Source organism: Mesitornis unicolor, unplaced genomic scaffold (assembly GCF_000695765.1).
Source record: "Mesitornis unicolor isolate BGI_N332 unplaced genomic scaffold, ASM69576v1 scaffold137, whole genome shotgun sequence".
Lineage (NCBI taxonomy): Eukaryota > Metazoa > Chordata > Aves > Mesitornithiformes > Mesitornithidae > Mesitornis > Mesitornis unicolor.
Window position 1 is genome coordinate 660 of NW_010198369.1, and position 22,517 is coordinate 23,176.

At 45.4% G+C, this 22,517-nt stretch overlaps 1 protein-coding gene across 1 annotated transcript in view; it reads left to right on the plus strand.

Annotated features, from left to right (window-relative positions):
* Window positions 1-3,281: 3,281 nt before the first annotated feature.
* The window catches only part of ACBD6 (acyl-CoA binding domain containing 6), a gene marked incomplete at its 5' end in the record, with an annotated part of 62,873 nt that continues 43,637 nt past the window's right edge, over window positions 3,282-22,517 (plus strand). Inside the window, 3 exons of the mRNA XM_010189117.1 lie at window positions 3,282-3,364; window positions 14,716-14,821; window positions 22,211-22,300. Coding sequence (XP_010187419.1) covers window positions 3,282-3,364; window positions 14,716-14,821; window positions 22,211-22,300 — 279 coding nt within the window. The remainder of the gene's footprint in view (window positions 3,365-14,715; window positions 14,822-22,210; window positions 22,301-22,517) is intronic.

Genomic DNA, 22,517 nt, shown 5'->3' on the forward strand with positions numbered 1-22,517 from the left:
TTGGAGGTCCCTTCCAATCCCTAACGCTCTGGGATTCTGTGTGTGCTTCATCTCTTCCCGGATTTCTTACATCCCACTGCCTGTACTTTAGCACTCGAGTGCAGTCCTCCAAGGTTGCTTCCTATACTGTCACCAATTCCCAGTTTTTAAGTGGCAGTTTGAGGGTAACTCCCTCACACTCACGGAAGCCACAGAAATTTTGCCTTTTCTACAGCATCTCTCTCACGTGGTCCTAACTGCAGATAATACTGCTGTCATCTCTCTCCAATCCAGGTTGCAAATTACGGGAGCCTGGGATCATGTTTTTTCTTAACTGTCATTAGTTACATGTGTATCTGCAGCGCTTTTGGACAGCGCTGCCAGGAGCAAAAGAAATTGAGCTGGCTTAATTGAGAGCCACACAGTTAATTATTAGTGCTTCTTTTTTTTTTCCTAAAGGAGGAGAGAGAGAATGTGCAGTGTCAGTTTTTCATTTCATTGTAGTTTGCAAGCTAATACGACTTTAAACTCTTCTGTGCATATGTAGCATTTCCAGCCCTAAAAGCTCTTTTCTGCTGTAGAAACGTCAAGAGATTTTTAAGAAGGAAGGCGCCTCTGCATGTTGCTGATCCTTGCAGCCAGTAGGAGTGACAAATGAAAGTACCGGTTCCTCTTAGTGCAGTAGCTGTGACATGGTTTGGAAGGAGCAGCTGCTCTGTCCCACCTCTTTCATTACCCGGTCTGGCACGTCGTGGTCAGGTGCTGCGTGGGAGTCCCTGGCAGGCTGGGTGCTGTAGGTATTGGGAGCAGCCAGATGAGCTCATGGTATCGGCAAGTTGTCTGGGGCAGCTGGAAAGAAACCAGTTTGTTGTCTGCATTGAGGCAGAGTTACCGTTTTTGGGATGAAGTGTTCCTTGCAGGCTGGACAGATTCCTCTTGTGAAGTCCAGTGGTGATGAGTGGTGCAGCCACGCTGCTGTCTGTCATGGCTTTGCAGAGCAGGGACACACAAAGTCCTGAGAGGATTAGCAGAGACTTCTGGATATTTTCTTTAGTTTGCAGAAGAGGAGACTGAGGGGAGACCTCATTCGTGTTTATAAATATTTAAAGGGTGAGTGTCACAAGGATGGAGCCAGGCTCTTCTCGGTGACAAACAATGATAGGACAAGGGGTAACGGACACAAACTGGAACACAGGAGGTTCCACTTCAATTGGAGAAGAAACTTCTTCTCAGTGAGGGTGACAGAGCCCTGGCCCAGGCTGCCCAGAGAGGTTGTGGAGTCTCCTTCTCTGCAGACATTCAAAACCCGCCTGGACGCCTTCCTGTGTAACCTCATCTGGGTGTTCCTGCTCCGGCAGGGGGATTGGACTGGATGAGCTTTGGAGGTCCCTTCCAATCCCTAATGTTCTGGGATTCTGTGATATTCATCAACTTGTTCTACATATCAAGGGCTGTGACGGAATAAGCTTAATTCAACACTCATAAATTGAATATTGAGTTGCCTATTTCTGTGTGAAAGAGATGAGATAAAAGCTACTTGGACAAAGTAACCTGTGTATAGATTAAAAGCCAGAGAAGTTTTTGCCTGAGCATTTTTGGGAAAGCCTTTGTCGCTAAGTTTCGCGATGACCTTACGTGCACTCAGTCAATGTGATTAATCTGTGGTAGAAATGCATTGGTTGTGCAGAGAAGGTGAACTTAATCCAAGAAACCTTTTCTACAGCTTCGGCCTCTAGAAAGATGAAATGTATTTTCTCAAGTGTGGTTTCTGACTTTGGGGAAAAAAAGCAGCAACCAAAAGCTGTAGTGGGAAGAGATGAAAGGACATAGATTAAAAAATTGCTGTAGTTGAATGAGCACTGTCCCTCAGTATCAAAGAAGGTAGACGAGTTGGGAGTATGGCTTCATTTTGTGGAAATAACTCTTGCATGTACTAGCGGATGATCTGAAATTAATTTTCTTTATAAGTGGTGTGGAAATAATTGATGGACAGTAAGGTCCTCTGCTAAATAACTTTTTTAGAGAGGCATTGCACTGTAGAGCCTCTGAAGCCCTTTCCCTTCAGGAAAGGAGAACTTTGTGTCACCTTTTACTCTAAATTAGAGAGAGCCTACTTGCCATAGAATAGGTTTCAAAGCCAACTTCCTTTCTAGTTTTTCTTCTCACAGATGTGGTTCTTTATATCTCCTAACCCAAATATTACAGCTTTGGACTGGTACAGGAGAGCTGAAAGGTGCAACTGATTGGCTCCGACTGGGCAGAATGTAAAAGCAGATGTATTATGGGGAAGCAGTAAACTGAATTAAAACAAAAGCAACCTAGGAAGCAGGAAGAAAGACAAATGCAAGCATGATGACTCTCTTTTGACTAGAAAGATGTTTTATTTAAGAGTTCTGATGAGGCAGCAATGCTTTTTGGTGTAATTTGCCATGCATTGCAGCTACTGAGGGACTGCTAGAGATTGAGATGGCTTTTCCTTTGCTTCTGGTTTTATTCACCCTGGGTGTGATAATCTCTCATCACGGAGATCCACAGACCTGTCCACTGACAAGAGCACGTTGCAATTAACGGGCTGGGTTTTATAAGGAATTACTGCTGCAAACCACAAAGCAGTTTTGTCTGCTTACCTGAAGACCGAGGTGCCCCAGAAGTTAGGATGTCTGGTGCCCTGCGCCCCCTAATAGGGTCAGGCTTTCAGACAGCAGGCACTTAGCCCTTTCTGAAAGTCTGGCAGCAATGTAAAGTCAGCCAATTGAAGATCCCAAGCTGCAGGATGGGTTTTTTTCCCTTATTTGAAGAGGTAGGCCTGAGGCTCAGTATCGATCAATCATTATTCTAATTGTTCATTTCTATTATGGTGGGAATCATTCAGAATCCTAGAGTTCCTGGGAGTAAATCATTTGGAAATGCTGCCCATTATAAAATTTAATTTTAAATCTATATTAAATAGATTTATAAAGCCAAGCTTTGCAATCTAGTAACGGAACATTATGCTGCCTCACAGAGGCTCGGCTTTTGGGCCCTAAGGGGCCGTGGCTGAGAGCGCAGCAGAGGCAACACTTTGGCTCGTGAGTAGGACGGCGAGGCTGCGGAGCCTACCTCGTGGGTGACCCTTCTGGGCCACCTTCAGAGGAGCATTGATCTGTTGTGGATCAGTGGGGTTGTGGGGTACCATCTGCCATGAAGATGGGGCTCCCAGGGGGCTGATCCCATCTCTGGGGCAGGGCAAGGGGTGGGAGATGGTGGAGGGGTGATGTGGGGTGAGAGCCAGGATGCTGGACCAACCTTTCTTTTTCTTTCAGATGACAGAGAAGAAAGGCAAAGAAAGCAAAACCGCATTTGGAGGCCCAGTTGTCAGCTCGTTATATCAAGAAGAAACAATCAGGTGATTATCTGTGCCGGACTTTAGTTAAAACCGTATTTTTCTAATGGCATTTTGTTAAGCTTTTTTAATTTTTTTTAGTATTGCACAAGTGTGGTGGCAACTACAACAGGATAATAAATGACAGGAAAGAACTTTTCAGGTCCATAATCATTTAAATCAATAACTGCCTGTATCCCTGCCAGGTAGTAACCTTTCCCTAGCGCAAGATGTGGGGGAAGGGCAAGGCTTCCCATTTTTCAGTTACATGGCTAAAAAAAGGTAATACTGGATACTTTTAAAAGAAAATATTCAGGCATTAGCCTTTTCAAATAGTTATTTCTTTACCAATACATTCATTAGGGATTGTTCGGTGGAGGTTTTAATGTTGGACAATGTTTGCCTTCAGGGAGAGTTTATACCTTATAGCAAATTAATCTTTTCTAGCTTCTGCAGCTAGCATAGCAGAAATGCATTTACTGAACTGGAATGGGTGCTATTTAAAAACTGTCAAGGTGCAAGCAGTAAGTGACATTAGCTACTGAATAAGGACAGCTGGGTTTTTTGTTTGCTTGGTTTTTTACTGTTCCAGACTACTAATCATGCGTATAGTATTAACTCCAATACCTGTGTGATTGCCTTGGAGGATCTTTCAGAATGCAGCATCGTACTTTTACTTAAAATGAACAGTCAGGGAAGAGTAAATTTTTGAGCAGTGTTTGCTGTCATGTTGCAGTCACCCACTTATGCATATATGACCCCATTTGTTTTATTGAATGTCTTGCATGATTTTAGTCCCAGGAAATTAAAAGATAAACGCTGATCTCTCCACACACAGACTCTCAGGCTTGCTGGGAACTTGCCTGAAGTGTTAAAACTCTTAACACTGCGTTTCTTTGACGTGTCACAAACTAAGGAAAAATAAATCTTGAGGAGGTGGCTTCAAACCCTTTGCAAGGAGGTGAGGTAGAAATTGATACGGCTGTTCCGTGCTCGGCGGCAGTGTAGGCACTTCCCTTGGTGTTGGAGTCCGCTTTATGTCGAGATGAAACAGTTGGCCAGGAGTAGCCTTCTCTGCCTTGCATGGACAGCCAGTGCATCTTTATCTTGTCCCTGGGCCTTGCCTGGAGGTGACCAGGTATGGCCTTGGTTTAACACGCTGTGTGACGCGCTGCTAGCCACAAGCTCTTTTCTTCCCTGCTTTGTCAATGTAGGTCTCAGCCAAGATCTTTGATCTCATCATTTGACCTTGTGGTTTAAATCCTGTTCAGACTGTTCTTTCAGGAGTGGAACATATCAGTGCTGCTCAGCGTTGGGTGCTACGTATGAGTTATGCTTAGTCCTCCAGGGTCTTCAGAGTCTTGGCTATCCCATGTGCTGCCTGTGCCCCTTCCTGGGTAAAGCATAATATCCAGGAAAACAGATGACTTTCTGGCATGTCTTTGGTTTTATTTCCATGAGAACACGACATGTGCAGGACTTGAAGATAAGTACATCTCCAAATATATATATTTTTTCCAAACATACCATGAGGAAGATATATGCTGTAGCTTTAGTATCGCACAGCTGTAGTCCTTACAAAATGGGTCTGTAGGCAGATGTAGTCTCTGACACAGCTGGAATAGGGTGATTCTGCTGAAAGTGAGTTAAATGATGTCTCCTGACTGCTGGCAGAATGGAAACTCATGTGGTCTGTTGACACAGCTTGACTTGCAGGCGTGAGTGTCATCGGATGCAAGATGGGACGTGAGAAAGTGTCTTATCTCACCTAGTTTCAGCTTTCTCGGTGCAATTGCCCGTGTATTGTGGCTTTTGTCTACTGTTCATTCTCTTGCTACAACAGGGAATAAATGTGTGCAAGTGTAGGCACATCTCTAATGATTACAAAAGTAAAAGAATAGCCCTAAACAGCAAAATTGCACTGGTAGGAAACTGCAAGCAGATGAGCCAGAGAAGGATGTCTCTAGACATTCAGTTTGGCATCCAGGTTTATCTGGAGCATGGAAGGAATTGGTTTGGTAGTAACACCACTCACCTGAGAAGGGTGACTTTTCTGAGGCTTTGAGAGGTTACTTACGACACCATAAGGTTAGTATTCAGTAATACTTCAGTGCATTCATAAATAGAATGTGGTCTTTCTTAAAAAATACGGCATTTTCTGCAAAGGAAGACAATGAAAATCTTTAAGGGGAAGGAAAACGTAATAGCTTGAGCCAGCATCAGCTTTAACACCTTGATAGTTATAGGTAAGTCTCATGCTGGAAGTTCACTGTGTATTTCTTGACTCAGTTGTCAAGAAACCTTGCAAGCTTGTAGTAAAGCTTCAGTAAAATTTGCAGTGTGTATCAGACCACTTCAGTCTCTGTTTCCTGGGGCTGTTGATAGGACAATTCTTTTCTAGTTACAGGATCCTGTTAAGGAGGCCCAGAATAAGCAAAAAAAAAAAAATCCATCAAAAACCCCAAACCTTACTTCGTGTACCAAAAACTAAAACTTGAGTCCTCGTCAGCCCTAGGTTCTGACAGGCTGCTGACAGTGATTTCTCAGCAGGCATTACTCTGCCAACCACATCCTACCATGTGCCCTTTAGGATTCAGCTGATGCGGGGGCAGGAAAAGGCTGTCTCATTTATCTGGAGCCCGGCGTTGTCGCAGCCTCGCCTTGCACCAGGAGATGGACAAGAATGCAAGTGCAGTGATTTGAAGGTTCACCTAAGCAGGTTAACTTCTTTTACTCCTACCAGAAGCTTTGGAACAGTTTAACGAATGTTTAACCTCCTCCAAGCTGCTGCTGCGTGACAGGAAGATGAGAGCTCTTGTTTTAAGTAGTGTAAACCACTAGTTTACCATGAGCAGTGAATTACCAAGTAAAGCAGCGATGCCATTGCTTTCAAAATGAGTGTCTAAAACCATGCACAAAGAACACTTGCATCCCGTTTGTAGAATTAAATGCTTGGGTTTTAAAGTGCAAATCTGTTGGACAAAGCGGAGTTACCGTAGCCTAACCTAAAGTCAGGTGGATCAGAAGTAGGAAGAACTGGGATGGTGCCAGGGCTGGTTTTGCCTTATCACTAATTATCTCAAATGTTTCTGCTTTGAGAGCAAGATAGAAAAATGGTCAGTCTGGCTCGCAGAAGTACATTGCACTGATTCCAAATAAATTCAAGAGCATCCATAGAAGCAAGTTATACTGATCTAATTAAATCAATTTAGCAAGAGAGTCGGTTAAATCAGTGAAATTTGTGTGTTCGTAGATCAATCCTCAAATCAGGAGAAGGTCTCTTGAGCTAATGAGGCGTAGCAGTTATTTACTTTGGGGTGCTGGGCACTGGTCATCAATTAGGAGTCATTAATAAACCCTGGCAATAAAGAGCTCAAGTACCCCCAGTGACTAATGGGGAGCAGTTGCAGAATGTATTAGCACAGTGCTCTGCCTCTGTGTTTCTCTGCAAATCACTTATCTCACTTTGGGCATTATGTAAAAATAACGCGTGCTGGTGACTGATGATGGGACTTGGAGGTTCCCCTGGAAGGAAGGATTTAGAAATTGTCTGTGATTTCAGGCTGGGTGTAGTGGTGTGCTTGGTTTGTTTGATTTGGGCTTTGATTTTACTGTTAGGTAAAGCTTTATGTATCTTTTCTGGTCTTGTTACCAGAACACAAGCAGTAGCAGTTGAGCTCTTTCATGATCAAATAGCTATAATTACAGTTTCACAAACCTGAGAGATGAGCTTGACTGACGTCACTAATAAAAATCTAATCTAAGACACGATCTGAAGGAGATGCCAAAAATACCATAGCATTGGAAATTCAACTTTAAGGTTGTTTGTCTTTTTGTTGTTGTTGTTGTTAAAGTGGGGGCAAGGGGAAGGCAGTTCATAAGCATTTCCAGCAAATGAAAGCGTTGACTTGGCAGATGGAGAATGCGAAATAATATTGCCAAACATCTGTGTCCCTTTCTCCTTCCACTGGAGGAGCCCTCGGGCGCTGTGCCGTGGGCCGCTTCCACGCAGCCTTGGCGTGCCAGGACGGGAGCGACATTGCCGGTCGGCACAGAGGCCTCCCTGAGCCAGGCTTTGCCCTCCTGCCATCCCTGGTTGTTGCTGAAGCCCTTTCCTGGTAGAAACTTCCACCCTTTCCTGTAACGCTTGGGAGTGACCCCAGTCACGAGTGGGGCTCTGCTTAGGATCGGGGTGCGGAGCAGCCACCCCTCGTGTTCGGGAGCCCACCTGATGCTGTGTAATCTATCAGAATTGTATTAATCCCGCTAACGCAGCCACCATCTGGCCCTGCTGCCGGGCCGGCTCGTGCGAGCCCCCGTGATGGATGGCCTCAGGAATTGATTAGTTGTTGTGCGAGACAAATGAACTGTTTTGGCAGAAAATACCAGAGGTCGCTGCGTGTGGTCGGGCACAAAGGCTGCTGAATTTTAAAGAGCTGCTTCCAGCACCCGTGGCAAGGATGCCGCTTTGGAGCAGTGATGGCTTTTGAGACAAGCCCAGTGATCCAGAGCACGGTTGGGGTTTAGTCCTTTCCCTCCAGCCCCACTTTCAGGAACGCCGGCGCTGGAAACAAGCCCAAAGCTGCGGAGATGCAGGAGCCGGCGTCCTTGCTGGGTTGGGAGTTACAGGCTCGTGCTGGCGTTGTGCGGGCGTTTGGGTGGCTGCACCGCAGATGTCTGCTCCTCGCACAAATGTTGGGCTGTGCGATCCCTGCGGAAGAACTTTCCTGGTTGTGTGGAGCCCAAGCGGCCTGTGGTGTGCTCGGCTGTGAAGCATTTCAAACAAAGCACCTGCGGGTCCAGGCAGCTGGGGTTTGGTGAGGTTTTTTTTCCAGGTCGGTATTATTTAGAAATGGATGCTCTTCTGGTCCTGTTTAGCAGGCGAGTCCCTGACTTCAAGATGATTGCCAAGTTTATTGCTTCCTCCTCTTTTTATTGTCTCTAGAGCTTGACCCTTGGGGCTTTGCTTTGTTGTGCAAAGGGGCAGCTTGGCTCTGGCCTGCCTTCCCTTTGGGAGAGCGCATCCTTCGGTGGCAGTCCCTGTTTGGGGTTTTCACAGCCGCCTCCTCTCTGGTGCTGCTGGGAATCTACCCAAGTGTGTGCGGTGACGGGTGGGGAATGGGATGACACATGTCTCGCTATGTCCCGGCTGCTCTCGGAGGACGGCACGCGAGTGCACCGGCAAGTGGGCAACACTTCCCCCGGGACGGCCTGCCAGCTCAAAATAAACTTGAGTTATGGATTTATTCAGCCTGTAAAACCTCAGCTGGCATAAATAATTGAGAAAGCAAAGGTTTGTCTGTGGTGCATACCTCAGGGACCCGCTTCTGCCTCCCTCCCTCCCACCACCCTTTCTTATGAAAATGATCCCAGTTGCACTGATAGATAATAACAACACCAAGCAATTAAAAGCTATGGGTGGCTGGAGAGAGGAGAAAAGGTTCAGTTAATGAGCTTTTCCTCTTCCTGTGCCCAGGAGAGCCTCAGAAGTGACGAGGCGATTAAAGCGAAGAGATAATTATAGATTATGTGAAAATGGGTCCCTTGGGGGCCGAGGGCCTTGACATAAACAGTAAGTGTTGTGAGTCCCTCTCGCCTCCCCACACGCTGCTGCCCGCTCCGCTCCGCTGCCCTCCCGCTCCCTCTGCAGCGCCGTGCCAAGCAGGCGGGCAAAGCCACCTGTTAGTGGCACCCGGGGCCGCTCCAACGCGCGTCCGCTGGGACGAGGCTTGGACCAGCCCTGGGAAAAGGGATGCCCAAAGTAGAGCCCGGTGGCAGCCCTTTGCCCACAGTTCTGTGCTGGAGGTAACCTGCGAGAGGAGGAGGAAAGGGACAAGGACAGACCTCTGCGCGAGGGTAGAATACTTTAATTTCAAGTCTCTTCTGAGCCCTTTTTCATGGCAGTCTCGGTGGCTGTTTAGGAACCAAATAGGTTTACAGCGCTCCAGGGAAGAAGTGAAGGCTGATTTAACCAGCGGCAGTTCTTTTCCATGGGCTGTTTAAAAACTGTTGGCTCAACGTGTGTTTTGGATGGCTTATGAAGAAGGCTTGTGAAGCCTTCTAAGCCTGGGAAGAGATGGCTTGGTTTAAGTCCTTCCACATCCCTTTATTCAAGGATGGAAAAAGCTGTCTGTGTGTTACCTGCAGGCCACAGACGTGCTTCAGCTCGACGTTGAATCACAGAATCACAGAGCGTTAGGGATTGGAAGGGACCTCAAAAGCTCATCCAGTCCAATCCCCCTGCTGGAGCAGGAACACCCAGATGAGGTTACACAGGAAGGCGTCCAGGCGGGTTTTGAATGTCTGCAGAGAAGGAGACTCCACAACCTCTCTGGGCAGCCTGGGCCATGCTCTGTCACCCTCACTGAGAAGAAGTTTCTTCTCCAATTTAAGTGGAACCTCCTGTGTTCCAGTTTGTGCCCATTACCTCTTGTCCTATCATTGTTTGTCACCGAGAAGAGCCTGGCTCCATCCTCGTGACACTCACCCTTTAAATATTTATAAACATGAATGAGGTCTCCCCTCAGTCTCCTCTTCTGCAAACTAAAGAGCCCCAGCTCCCTCAGCCGCTCCTCAGAAGGGAGATGCTCCACTCCCTTGATCATCCCTTGATCAGAATCAGAGTTAGCATCTCTTACTGGGGATGGGGGAGAGCAGAAGAAAATACCTTTGGGGGTGGAATGTGTGTCAGTAGGGGAGGAGAAGAGAAAACCCTTCTGGCCATGCTCAAGAAACGAACACGTTCACTGCTTTTACTGATAGTCGAGTGGTCGCTGATTTGGAGACTCCTTCTTAGCTTGACGGGAAGGGACGGTGCTTGCGTATCACGCAGTCTGACATGAGAACAAAATTACATCTCAGTCTTCCTTTTAGCTGTCAGTTTTAAATATTTGTGTACATCTCCGTTTGGTTTCAGGGTCTTTCCCATCTAAAGATGTCTTAAATGCTGTATTTTTCTTTAAATAGAGATTTTTCTAAAAGTACTGATAGAAACACTATGGGTTTCCTCCGTAACATTATTTGAGCAGTGTCATTGCCGTGTCACTTACTGCTGTGTTGCTGATGTGCCTCTGGGTTGGGTTTTTTCTTTCAAACTTTCTACCAGTTTCTGGGCCTTGCTGTTGTCTAGTTTTATGTGGAGTGCAAATTCCTGCTAGAAACTGCTCTGATGAAAACACGGCATACTTTTTTGTTCTCCTGTAGCTACTACAGTGGAGGGAATGTGTAGTATGTAGGCATGCATAAGTGAAATGAAGGAGGGAAAAAACCCTGAGTTGCAAGCTCTTCAAGCTGTGTTTCTTATTTGTCTCGTGTTATTTTGACTGCAGTTGGCAAATAACACACTCTTGCCTTTATTCCATTCATACTATTCAAGTGCAGATTTTTGCCTAATATTGGTGTCTCTAAAAATCTGATTTTAACTCCTCTGAGCTCTTTTTTTTTTCCTTGGTTTCCCTTCCTGGTTTTGGCATGAGACAAGATCGAACTGTTTTAAATGTTTGGAGTGCAGATTGATGTGACTGTTTTGTTTGCTGGTGAGGTGTCTTCGTGACAACTTCCCTTCAGGAAAGGGCTCATTTCTCTCTGTTAATATTTATAGAACAATTTGAGGTAATGTATGCTATGGTTTTTTTTTAACAGGGCGTTGGGGCAGAGGAATGGTTTAAAGCCTGAGAAATAAGTGCAGAGCAGAAAGACAAAATTTCCCAAAACCTTATCTTCAGGTGGGGAAATTGCTCTTCTGGATTAATTCCATTGTGAAGACTTCTGAAAGAGAAGTGGCTTTTTGGAAGGGGGATATATAGAGCATTTGCAGAGGTGGTTATTCCAGCAAAGCTAAATCATACCCAAATAGCTGTGTCAGGTCATTTCCCCCTTACAAACGCTAATATCCTTGGGAAAAGACTGTAGAACTTTTGTCTGGAGGCTGTGGTAGGAAGATTGCCAGCGCTAACGTGCGCGCTCTCCGCTGGTGTGGACCCTGGAGGACGCTGCCCATGGAGCAGCCGTGGCTGCTTCATCGCTGCCCTGGACCTCCTGTTCTGCTGGCACCTCCGGCGCTGCCATGCGAGGTGTGGCAGGGCTGAGCCACCCCGGTTCTGCAGCCCGTGGGAGGACTGCGCGGTGGCATTGCTGCCTGGGATGGAGGGCACAGCCTGAGCTGCTCATGGTTATGACACGGAAGATCATCCAGGGGTAACTGAGAATGCTTGTGGACTTCTCTGACGAGGAGAGGCTGGGCTCTGCGTTGGTGTTAAGGAGGAAAAAAAAAAAAACAAATGAAGTGTGTGTGTGTGGGGCTGTGCAATGGAGGAGACACTGCTGCAACCAGGTTACTGTACAGTGTGATCTGAATAGCAGCTTCACCCAAAAGGCTGCTGTCAGCAGCCAAGGGCATGTTAGAAAGGTTGGACTAACGAAGCAGGACTGCAGGGACTTCCCAGCATATCAAATCAGCCCTTGTTAGTAGGGGCAGGCACGTCTCATAACCTCCATCGTGAGTCTGTCAAACTCCATCTCGAGCAATATAAGCTTTTTCTTTTCTAATCCTGCCATGAGATTCTTTATTCTCCAGAATTCAAAGGCGTCGCATCTAAAGCATGCAGTGATCTGCTTCACAGGAGCTTGTGCAGAGTGCTGTGTGGCACCCAGCTCTTACTAGGGAGGTACAACTTGGCTATGTGAAAGGACTGCTTTCCTACAAAGGACAGGGGTGATGTGCTGCTAAAGGAGCAAGGGGAGAGAAGTCAGAGGAAGTGGCTTCAGAGAAAGCAATGCTTAACGTGCAGGAGCTGCAGATCAGTGGATTATTTTTTTACTGGCACGGAGGAAGGAAAAAGACCCCAGAGGTCTGAAGAATGAAGTGTAACTTAGGAAGTTAGATGTGTAATAATAAGTCAGAGTTGTGTCATGGAGCTCTGCCTGCCCTGATGGGAGCAGAGGGACATGGTCTTGGTGACACTGGCAATTGCATTTTTTTTTTGTTGGGACTACACGTCAAAGAGCTTTACTTTTTCTTTGTGACCCATTGCTCAAATGCAAATGGTTAAATTTTACTTTTCCTTCCTCTGACATTCTTCAGCCCCCAAGGCTCAAGAGCAGTGCAGGTAAATGGGAGTACCACCATTGCCTTTTTAGCACTGGGGATCAGTTCTCAAACTGCCCCGTGGCATGGCAGAGGCTGCTCTCCACTGCCCAGAAGGCCCATGGCAGGATGACTCTCTTAGTGGGTCTGACTTCCAGTGACCTGTTTTTATGAGGAATTTCCTTTGAGGCTGCCAGGTTTGAGTCCTGCTCAATATCCAGGCTGTCTTAAGTTGAGGTGATTGGAAACTGGGATGTCATGAAAGCCAACTATGTTGTGTTTAGCTCTCGTGAAGCTGCCAAGTCCCATAGCAACACTGGCTTCATTTGAGGGATGGTTTTCATCTGGAAACTAGAAAGAGAGGGTAGTATGTGGGCTTTTGGTTTACTTCTAGAAAACCAGTGACCACTTCTTTTTACTCCTGACTAGGAACGCAGTTGTATCGCTGTATCTGTACCTAAAAGTATTATTGTAAATATGCCTCATGCTAGTATGGCACAGCCCCCTTTCCATAGAGAAATCAGCTGTCTTGGACTAAACTTTCCACTGGCATACCAGCATGGACAGTAGGAGAGCTGTGCTTTCTCAGCTGTACTGGTGTCAGTAAGTTCCCATCATTAGATATGGAACTGCACAGATTTATGGAGCAGCATAGAAATGTCTTCATTCATCTCTGTCCCTTTGCTAAAGGTTCCCACCAGTTGCTTCTTTAATTGCCATGAAGCATTGTAGCTCCAGTCGCTCTTTGGTAATGTTCTAAGAATCTGTGCAGGTCCTCAGCTTCATTGGTGGTTCTGCTTGGTTGGCTGGTGAGAACAGGCGTTTTGCTGTGCCTGAAGCCAGGGCATTACTTTTCACAGAACGTTAGGGATTGGAAGGGACCTCCAAAGCTCATCCAGTCCAATCCCCCTGCCGGAGCAGGAACACCCAGATGAGGTTGCACAGGAAGGCGTCCAGGCGGGTTTTGAATGTCTGCAGAGAAGGAGACTCCACAACCTCTCTGGGCAGCCTGGGCCAGGGCTCTGTCACCCTCACTAAGAAGAAGTTTCTTCTCCAATTTAAGTGGAACCTCCTGTGTTCCAGTTTGTGTCCGTTACCCCTTGTCCTATCATTGTTTGTCACCGAGAAGAGCCTGGCTCCATCCTCGTGCCACTCACCCTTTAAATATTTATAAACATGAATGAGGTCTCCCCTCAGTCTCCTCTTCTGCAAACTAAAGAGCCCCAGCTCCCTCAGCCGCTCCTCAGAAGGGAGATGCTCCACTCCCTTGATCATCTTTGTAGCCCTACACTGGACTCTCTCCAGCAGTTCACTGTTTGGCTGTAGAAGCAGCTGTAGGTGGAACTCGAGCACCCGTATCACCACAACTTGATCTCGCTGCCTGCACGCAGGCCTAAGCAAGCACACACCGGTGTCCTGGCTCTGAGCAGAGATCACGGTCAAGGTTTATCTTAACACTGTCAATACAACAAGGAGTGTAATGGGGCCCTATTCCAGGCTGGTAAATAAAGAAACAAAACCAACAAAGCCCTGTGGCCAGATTCCAAGACAAACACTAAAGATTTCCAACAAGTACCCAAGAATATCAGCACCTGTTTTAAAGCCACCAAAAGAAACTACTTGCCCACCCTCAATGCACAGAATATCAAGTTGTAGAGCTTCTCCTTTAGAGAGAGGCCAAGAGTATAAATGGGTTAAAGAGCAGAACAGAGTGAAAAACGGACCTGAAAAAGGCTGATAAATCTGGATGCAGCTGTTAGCTACAGAAATCCTTTGTGAAGCTGGGAGAATCTAACCAGAGACAGATTACTTTGCATGTGTCCTTTTTCTTCTCCTTTTTTCTCCGAGCCACCGTTAGTGGCCACTGTCTGAGATGGATGGCATCGGAAGGGCCTTTGGTCTGACCCAGAGTGGCTGCTATAAGTTTGTATAGGATGAAGAGCGGCTTTAGCCTTTTTATCTGCTGTGGGATTGCAGTGATTTGTACTGGAACTTGAATGTTGGTTTTGCTGGCTAACTTCATAGACTCCTTGTGCCAGTTCACAGGACTAAGCTGACTTTTGTCCCTTCATAATATTGTTAAAAACAACCTTTGTTTTCTAGGAAGCAAGGTCTTCTGTCTCTTACCCAGGAAAAAACCTGTATTGCTCTGCATGTTCAATCCTAGGTGTCTGTTTCAGTCCGGTGATGCTGTTGAAATGTCTGTAGCAAAGTTAGAGCATATGATGTGTATGTGGCCTTTGTGTTGTGCAGTAACGTGGTGCTTCTTTTGTTTTTGTTTCCTGAATAGGGAAGAGGACAAGAACATTTTTGATTACTGCAGAGAAAACAACATTGACTATATAACCAAAGCCATTCGATCAAAAAAAGTGGATGTGAATGTTACAGATGAGGAGGTACGAAGAAAAAGATAAAGACCATTGATCTTTTAACTGTTTTGTGTTTAGCTTCTTTTCAGAATTCCCTGGTTAGGATTGTTATAACAAGGTACTGCAACACTTGGACAAACACTTGGTCATTGAGACAGGGGTAATCTAGTTGTAAATACCAGCACGCTGGATTTCTAGCATGTGGAGGTACCAACTGTGGTGCTGGAGCATAGCAGAAACTTACTTTCTATGTTGTTATCAGCAACACCAGCAGCCATTTGCAGAATAAGATGTGAATACCCCCCTTTCCCCACCTTGTACACTAAAGGTGATCACACAGAAGTAGGAAGTGAGGGAAATGGCTTTTTTGACCAATGGACTCTGTCCACGGGTGAAGTAGGATTTCTGCCATGCCATCAGCTTTTCACCATTCCCAGGTGGAGGGCAAATGAGGGACAATGGCTTTCCAGCTTCACAAAAACAGTGGCATCACCCAGTCTTCCTCTGCTTATCAGACTCCAAACACCATTTCTCCACAGGGAGATAATACAGACATTGCCAGAAACCACAAAGGTAAGTGTCTAAAACTGTGAATTGGCTTAATCCTTTTCCTGGTAAACGTAGACACCTGGTGTGGACAATTTCTTGTTCATCCTTCAGAAAAGGTAGTGGTACCAGCTCTGTCGCCTGGGTTTCGATGCTTGCACACTGCCACCTAGCCCTGCTCGTGGTCCATCGTATGCACAGCTACTTTTGCCCGCTGCTTTCCAGCACATTGTGTTTTGGTGAACAGATGAAGTGCTTACGCATTCATAGACTGAGACGCCACGAATTCAGTTGGGTTCTCCTGTAGCTCTAAGCAGATTTCTGCCCTCTGAGCCATGACAGCCCCGGCTGGGGCTCTGAATGCTGATGGCAGGGCCTTTTATTATTAATCAGGAATTCATGTGAATTAATTTTCAGAGGACAGGAGGGAGAGTGTTCACGATCAGGGTTGGAATTTCACATCATAAATTCAATGAACTGAAACTGTCATGTGCCACACAGTTGCTGCAACAGTGCCATTACTGAGCAAAATCCCTCCTGCTGATGACAGGCTCTAGAAGTGAATGTCCAGGGCAGTCCCATAGAACATGGCTGGAGTCCTTTCATTAATAAAAGCTCGTTTTTGGGATCACAGGCTTGCAATAAGTGTATAATAACATCATGTTAACATTGCTTTATTTCCACTGCCAAGATGCTCTTTCAATGTTAGCAGGGTTCAGAACCTCGGACCCTCCTTCGTGTGCATGCAACAAGCGTGCTTGTTTTCAGCCAAAGAAATTTGGGGGGGTAAAAAAAAAATAAAAATAAAAGAAGTTGGTGAAAAGTGGCTGAAATATTTTTGTGCTCTAACAACAGAAATGGTTAAAGCCAGATCCGAAAACCGCCAGGTGATATCCTCTTTAGGAATTATCTATGAGTCTGATGTAAGACAGGACCTGTTTGGGAGCAAACGGCTGTTAGCGCGGGACTGCTCTGGAGTATGGAATTGCTTCAGCACAGCCAGGACACTGCCTCCCCGTGAAGGGCTCATGGGAAGACTCCCACTGGTGCAAAATGTACTCACAGATTAAATTCTCACAGCCTCAGTGATTTTGGTTTACCCCAATTTTGGTTTACCCAAATGCTTGAACAGGGAAGTAAGAAATCTTTTTTAAAGTGCTGGCTTTGCTAGGTTTGACTCTTAACTGGTCCAAAACCAAAATAGCATACCAAAAAGAAAAATCTGACAGAAATATTTATCCCATGTTGTGTTAAGGAGCTGAAATCATTACCAGTGTTGTTTGGTATCCAAACGTGTACTGCACAGTCTGGAGGGTAGCTTATTTTCCAATATCGTGCAGGTTGATTGAAGTTTTAGAACCCATTTTAGATTAGACATAGCCCAGACTGAGCCTTTGGTAGAGTGAAGTGTATGCGAGCATAATCTTGTCATTTTTATTAAGTATTTTATTGTTACTGTGTAAATACAGCCTGCCATATCCAAAAGATGCCTCTCCTACCCTCTGAACATAACTCACGCTGTCAGTCCTTTGATTTAAATGCATATAAATTTAAAGTGGCAGCAGGGATACATACAAAGAGTTAACTTGCTATGAAACAAAATCCACTGAAGCACCAAATAGTCTCATGCAAAACTTCCAAGATGCTTGGCTCTGCCTTTCCTGGAGTGATAAAGATATCGTTTCCTTGAACGATAAAGACTTGACTGAGGTTATGAAGTGTTTAGATTTTATTTCTATGTGGTGCCTTATTACTGTCTCTAATTGTATCCCCTCATTTTGTGCAAGCCTGAAATAAGCTAGTGAAGGGAGAAGAGAAATCAAGAATAAAAATGTAAAATGGGGACAAGCCAACTTACTCAAAGAAAAAGGATTTCAGAAAGAAATAGAAGCAATACAAGTCTCTGGGGTTTAGATGGATGCACTTGGCAACTTTCAAAGCATAAGTGGTTGTCACCCCACAGGAAATAAAGACCTTCACGTACAGCATTCAAGCCAGCATACCTGCTAACAGTTTGGATATAATAAACTTCAATTTAGAATTAAACAAAGAATCTAGTGACAGTAATCATGTACAAGCTTCCATTTACTGTATCTAAATTGCCCAGAGTTCAACAGAATAGCTTGCGTTCACTTAGAAGCAGCGCAGACCCGGACAGCCCGTTCCTCTTGCGTATGTCAGCAGGACTAATGAAATAAGAAATGGATGGTGGCTGTGAGGTCGCCACGGGCACGTCCTGGGAGCGTGGATCGCTTGCTGCCTCTCTGAGAATGGTATTTCTGTGACTTTCAACAAACCAGAAACTGCTCCAAGCCGTCGTTGAGTTGCTTTTGTCATTTGTGCCAAAGGCTGTGGAGGTTGTAGATAGAAATTTATTTTGGTTTTTTTCAATTGTTGGAGAAATCCCAGTAAACAAACGCATTACCTGTGTGCAGTGTTTAAGCCTTTGCCAAAACTTTAATGAAAGGCATCTGAAATTAGTCCCTGACCCTCGTGCTTTTGAGATAGCAAGGGCCAAATTGGTGCCAGCTTGCCAAGGAAAGGACGGGGAGGGGGGGAATGGGTTTGAAGAAGGATCACACACTTGTGGATTTACAGCCTTGCTCCTATTAGAAACGCTTTCCCCAATGTTTCAGAGCTTACTGAGAGTGACTGACTTCCAGATCTGAAGTTTACCTGTAGGATTGCAGCAACAGCCCTTCCATTCACTGTTTTTGCTGTCGTGGAGGGATTCAGCTGTTCTCTATCTATCTATTCTTAATTACCAGTCATAAAACACTTGCTGCAAGTTAGAATGGCTCTGATTGCCATCCAGCCATTACAGCTGCAGACGTTGTGCCTAGAAGCAGAGCTTCCATTGCAGCGCGTCCATTCAGTTTGGCTTTGTTCTCCTCTTTCTCTGCGCTGGCGAATTGATGTGAAAATCATTCCCATCCGTTCGTCTGCTGAGACTCGGTATAGCTGAGACAAATCCCTGTCCTGTGCTTTGTTTGTGAACACCCTGTGACTTGGAGCTGAGCAAAATTGATGTGCTGTTGGCTTGAGAAACTGCTGCAGAAGCTGGCCAAGCTGGCAGCGGTTATCCAAGCAAAGCATGGAAGATTTAAGAGGCAGGGTTAGTGCACTGGGGCTATTTTTATGCTTTTTTATTAAATACTTCAAAGGCAGGGGAAAATGCATCCTCTCAAGTAACTTCTGCAACAACTGTTGTGTGTTTGAATTGCAGGGAGTACCTTGGTGTCTGATGGCGTTTGGTCAAGACCTCACTGCTGCAGTTCTTTCCTACATGAAATTATTCGTGCCGCTTTCAGTCTTCTGCTGCTTAATGAAATAGTCATATGGGAAGTGGTTTGGGAAAGCTCAGTCTGTGGCTCTTAAGATTTCTACCATGTTATTTAAGCACACAAGTGCATGTTATGCTGATTTAGAGCAGCTGCTGCGCGGACTAAATTTTTCAATGCTCATAGGTGATATCCATGCTAAACAAATCGTTGGGTTGTGCATTCAGTTTAAGTTTGTCTTGCTGCTAAGGTTTGTTTTAAGGAAGGCATAGGAAACAAGTGGTCTTGGTAGCTGTATAGCTGCTGAAGTACATTAGCTAAAACTCCTGAGTGTTTTAATTTGCCTGATATTGTGCAAACAGAAGGGAATACTATCTTGCTTTAAATACAAGTTTCTTAGTTTTTTTGTTATACAGTAAGTTGAGATTCTTCTGCAGGTGTTTTCTCTTCCACGCCATGTGAAGTAGTCTTGCACTGAAGGTCTCTAAAGTCCCTTGCACTCTGAATTTAGGGTGTAACGTGCTGCAAGGATGCAGACATTTCTTGGGTGGAACGTGTCAGCTTTTTAATAGTGCACAATTACAGTGCAGAGCCATTTAAGGCACTAATTGGAAAATACTGTATCCATTTACAGTTGCAGAGAAAATATATAGGTAAGCAGAGTGTAATTACCCAAAGTGGAATTGGCCCAAGACTTGCAATCCATACTCCTGCAAATAGCACAAGGAGATTTTTAATGACTATGGATGATCAGGCTTCAGCTTCTTGTTCAAAAGGCAGCGTTTGCAGCAGAACCGGCCTCCCAGTGTTGTGGGCAGGGACCAGTGGCAGTGTGCACAGTGTGGCAGCGCCCCTGAGCCCACAGAGTTGGCAGCACTGTCTCTCCCAAGCCGTTGGTTTCCCTTGGTTGATCTCACCCAAGTTTAACGCCAATAAAATCAGGTTCTGCTTGTCCAGAGACAAATACAAACCAACATGTTATAGCAATCTGTAACGTGAATTTTGATACAGAGGATAGAAGTGCCTTCATTTTGGTGTGTAAGTGCACAATAATGACAGTCAATGGCATTCCTCTATGCATATATAACGAAACTGAAATAATCTGTTGGAGTATTTATTGCTATTGTGCATATTGCAGATAGTGCTGCTTTCGTTTGAAACAAACATCCATGGCACAAAAAAAGTGGTAGAATCACAGTATTACAGAATGGTTTGGGTTGGAAGGGACCTTAAAGCTCATCCAGTCCAACCCCTCTGCCATGGGCAGGGACACCTCGACCAGCCCAGGTTGCCCAAAGCCCCGTCCAACCTGGCCTTGAACACTGCCAGGGAGGAGGCATCCACAGCTTCCCTGGGCAACCTGGGCCAGTGCCTCACCACCTCACAGCTGGGGAGACATCTGTCCAACTGAAATCTTAAGTCTTAAGTAATTACCAGTCCAGAGGTGAGTTAAGGATGCTAAACATGAGTTAAAGATTTTTCCGTGTTTACCAGTTGTTTTAAATTGTACTATTTCTCCCTTTCAGACTCTGATAGTGGTGTTCAGTGCAAGGACATTAATCATTAGATGGCCCATGGATGTCATTGATGCTTCCACAGAAAGTCATTGTCAGAAAATTCATTCTTTCTCAAGGTTAATTAGTGTAACATTAAAATTATGTGTTACAAAAATTAATTACTTGCTGGGTCAAATAGTGTGTTAAAAAGCTTAACGCCTGGTGTCTGAGATCACATTTCCTTACTCAAAATCATGTTCTACCTTGGATTCCCAGCCCAAGAACATCCAGCAGAAGAACAGCATGAGCTTTGGTTGCAGGTGTCTTCTACCCCTTCTGCTGTTTTGGCACTGTTGGTCAGGAAATTTGGCTCGCACTTCCCATTAGCAGATAAATGAGTTGCTCACCTTGTTCCCCACTGCTCTGTCAAGAGATTTATAACCAGGCGTGGGCTTATTTAACTGATTTCATCTGTGAAGGTCTGTGACTGTTTTGTGTAGCACACTGGAAAACAGAATCACAGAATCACACAGAATCTCTTGGTTGAAAAGCCCTCTGAGATCATCACGTCCAACCATTCCTGTCCACCCCCTAAACCATATCCCTAAGTACCTCGTCTACCCGCTCTTTAAACACATCCAGGGATGGTGACTCCACCACCTCCCTGGGCAGCCTGTTCCAGCTTCTGACGACCCTCTCAGTAAAGAACTTCCTCCTTAGCTCTAACCTGAACCTCCCTTGGCACAGCTTGGTGCCGTTTCCCCTTGTTCTCTCCTCCATCACAACACAGGTCTGTCCGAGGGTGTCACAGCTTGGGGGATGATTTCTTGGTTATCTGCAGGGTGATTTCTAAGGATTCCTTTGCAAGTATGCCACATGCTGTCCGAAATCAGGAGAGACTGATTCCGTCAGGAAGTCTGAATTACTGAGTGTACATAGTAAACAAAAACCTTCTATCTCAAACCACTTTGAGCTACCTTTCTCTTTGGAGTTGCCAATATAGAAAGTCTTCTCTAGTTCACAGGAAATGTCTTTTGAGCTGCTCGTCAGAAAGCTCTGTTAGCTCTTTGAATGCGTTTTTGCCTTGTAAGAAGATGAGCACTGGAGCTTTCCCTGCAGTGCTGTTAAAGTGTTAAACTGTACCACATCTCTGCTCTGACATCTTGTTGCGAAATCAGGTGTTACTTTCACAGACTTGGCTGTTCTAGCCCAGAACCAGAGTGGCACCCATGAACCCAACCCCAAAAGTTTGGCTTCACTACTTCCTTAACCCCTTCCAGGCCATCTGGTTGTTGAGATGTGCGTGTCAGCCCTCAGAGGGGTCCTGAGCTCCTTCGCGTGTCCTTGCCAGGCACGAAGAGCTGAACTTCCATTGCATCCCCTCCCGTCGTGGCAGAGCCGTGCGGAGAGGTGAAGAAAGGGCATGGGAAGAAAACCACAGAGGCTGGGAAAAGGCTTGAGGTGTGGATGCAGCAGCCCCTGTTGCGGAGCTGAAAAAGGGGCAGTTGTGGGTGGTGCCTGCCAAAACGCCCAGTTTTAATCTTCTGTTGCAGCAAAGGCAGGGCCCATGGGTTGAGTGTTTCAGACCTGCTAGAAAAATGAGTTTTTGGGGACTTGGTGTGCAAGTGACTTAAGCAGCATTGAAAATCTTACTCTTACTGTGTAAGTCATTGCTTCCAGAGAAGTCAGAGGTGTCAAAATCCCGAATTTATATAAAAAACCAATTCTCTCTAATTTTTTTTGCTGACTTTTGGGTGCGATGCTAAACTGATGACAAATTGAACTGTATGTCAATTTTAACATTTCTAACATTATTCTGTAAGTCCAAATCAGGAGCAACAGTATGATTCATAGGATTGTTATGGTTGGAAAAGATCTGTAGGATCATATAGCCACACCATTAACTGACTCTACCATGCCCACTTCTAAACCGTGTCCTTGAGCACCATATGTTACACACTCATATTGGTGTAGTTTTTTAACAAAAGTCTGTGTTAATTTTGTTATTGGTACTCAGTGCTTCACGGCAAGACTGATTCTCTGTGCTTTGTTTTTCTTGGCTGGCTTTGTTAATTTTCTCCTGGATTTTGCAGGGCCGGGCTCTGCTCCACTGGGCGTGCGACAGGGGACACAAGGAGCTGGTTTCAGTGCTGATACAGCATGCTGCTGATGTGAACAGCCAGGTAAGAAAGCAATAAAAAGTCACACTTGAGAGATGTTTTACGTAGCCTCCTGACCAAATCTTTTGTGTGAAACTGAATTCTTCCAAATTTTCACAGCAAGTTCTCTCAGAGCACTTATCATCACAGAGAAGAACATCCAGAAAGGTGACCTGGGAAAAACAACAGGATCTGGTTGCCTCAAATGTGTGGTCATAAGGGGCTTTTTTCAGCTCCTGCT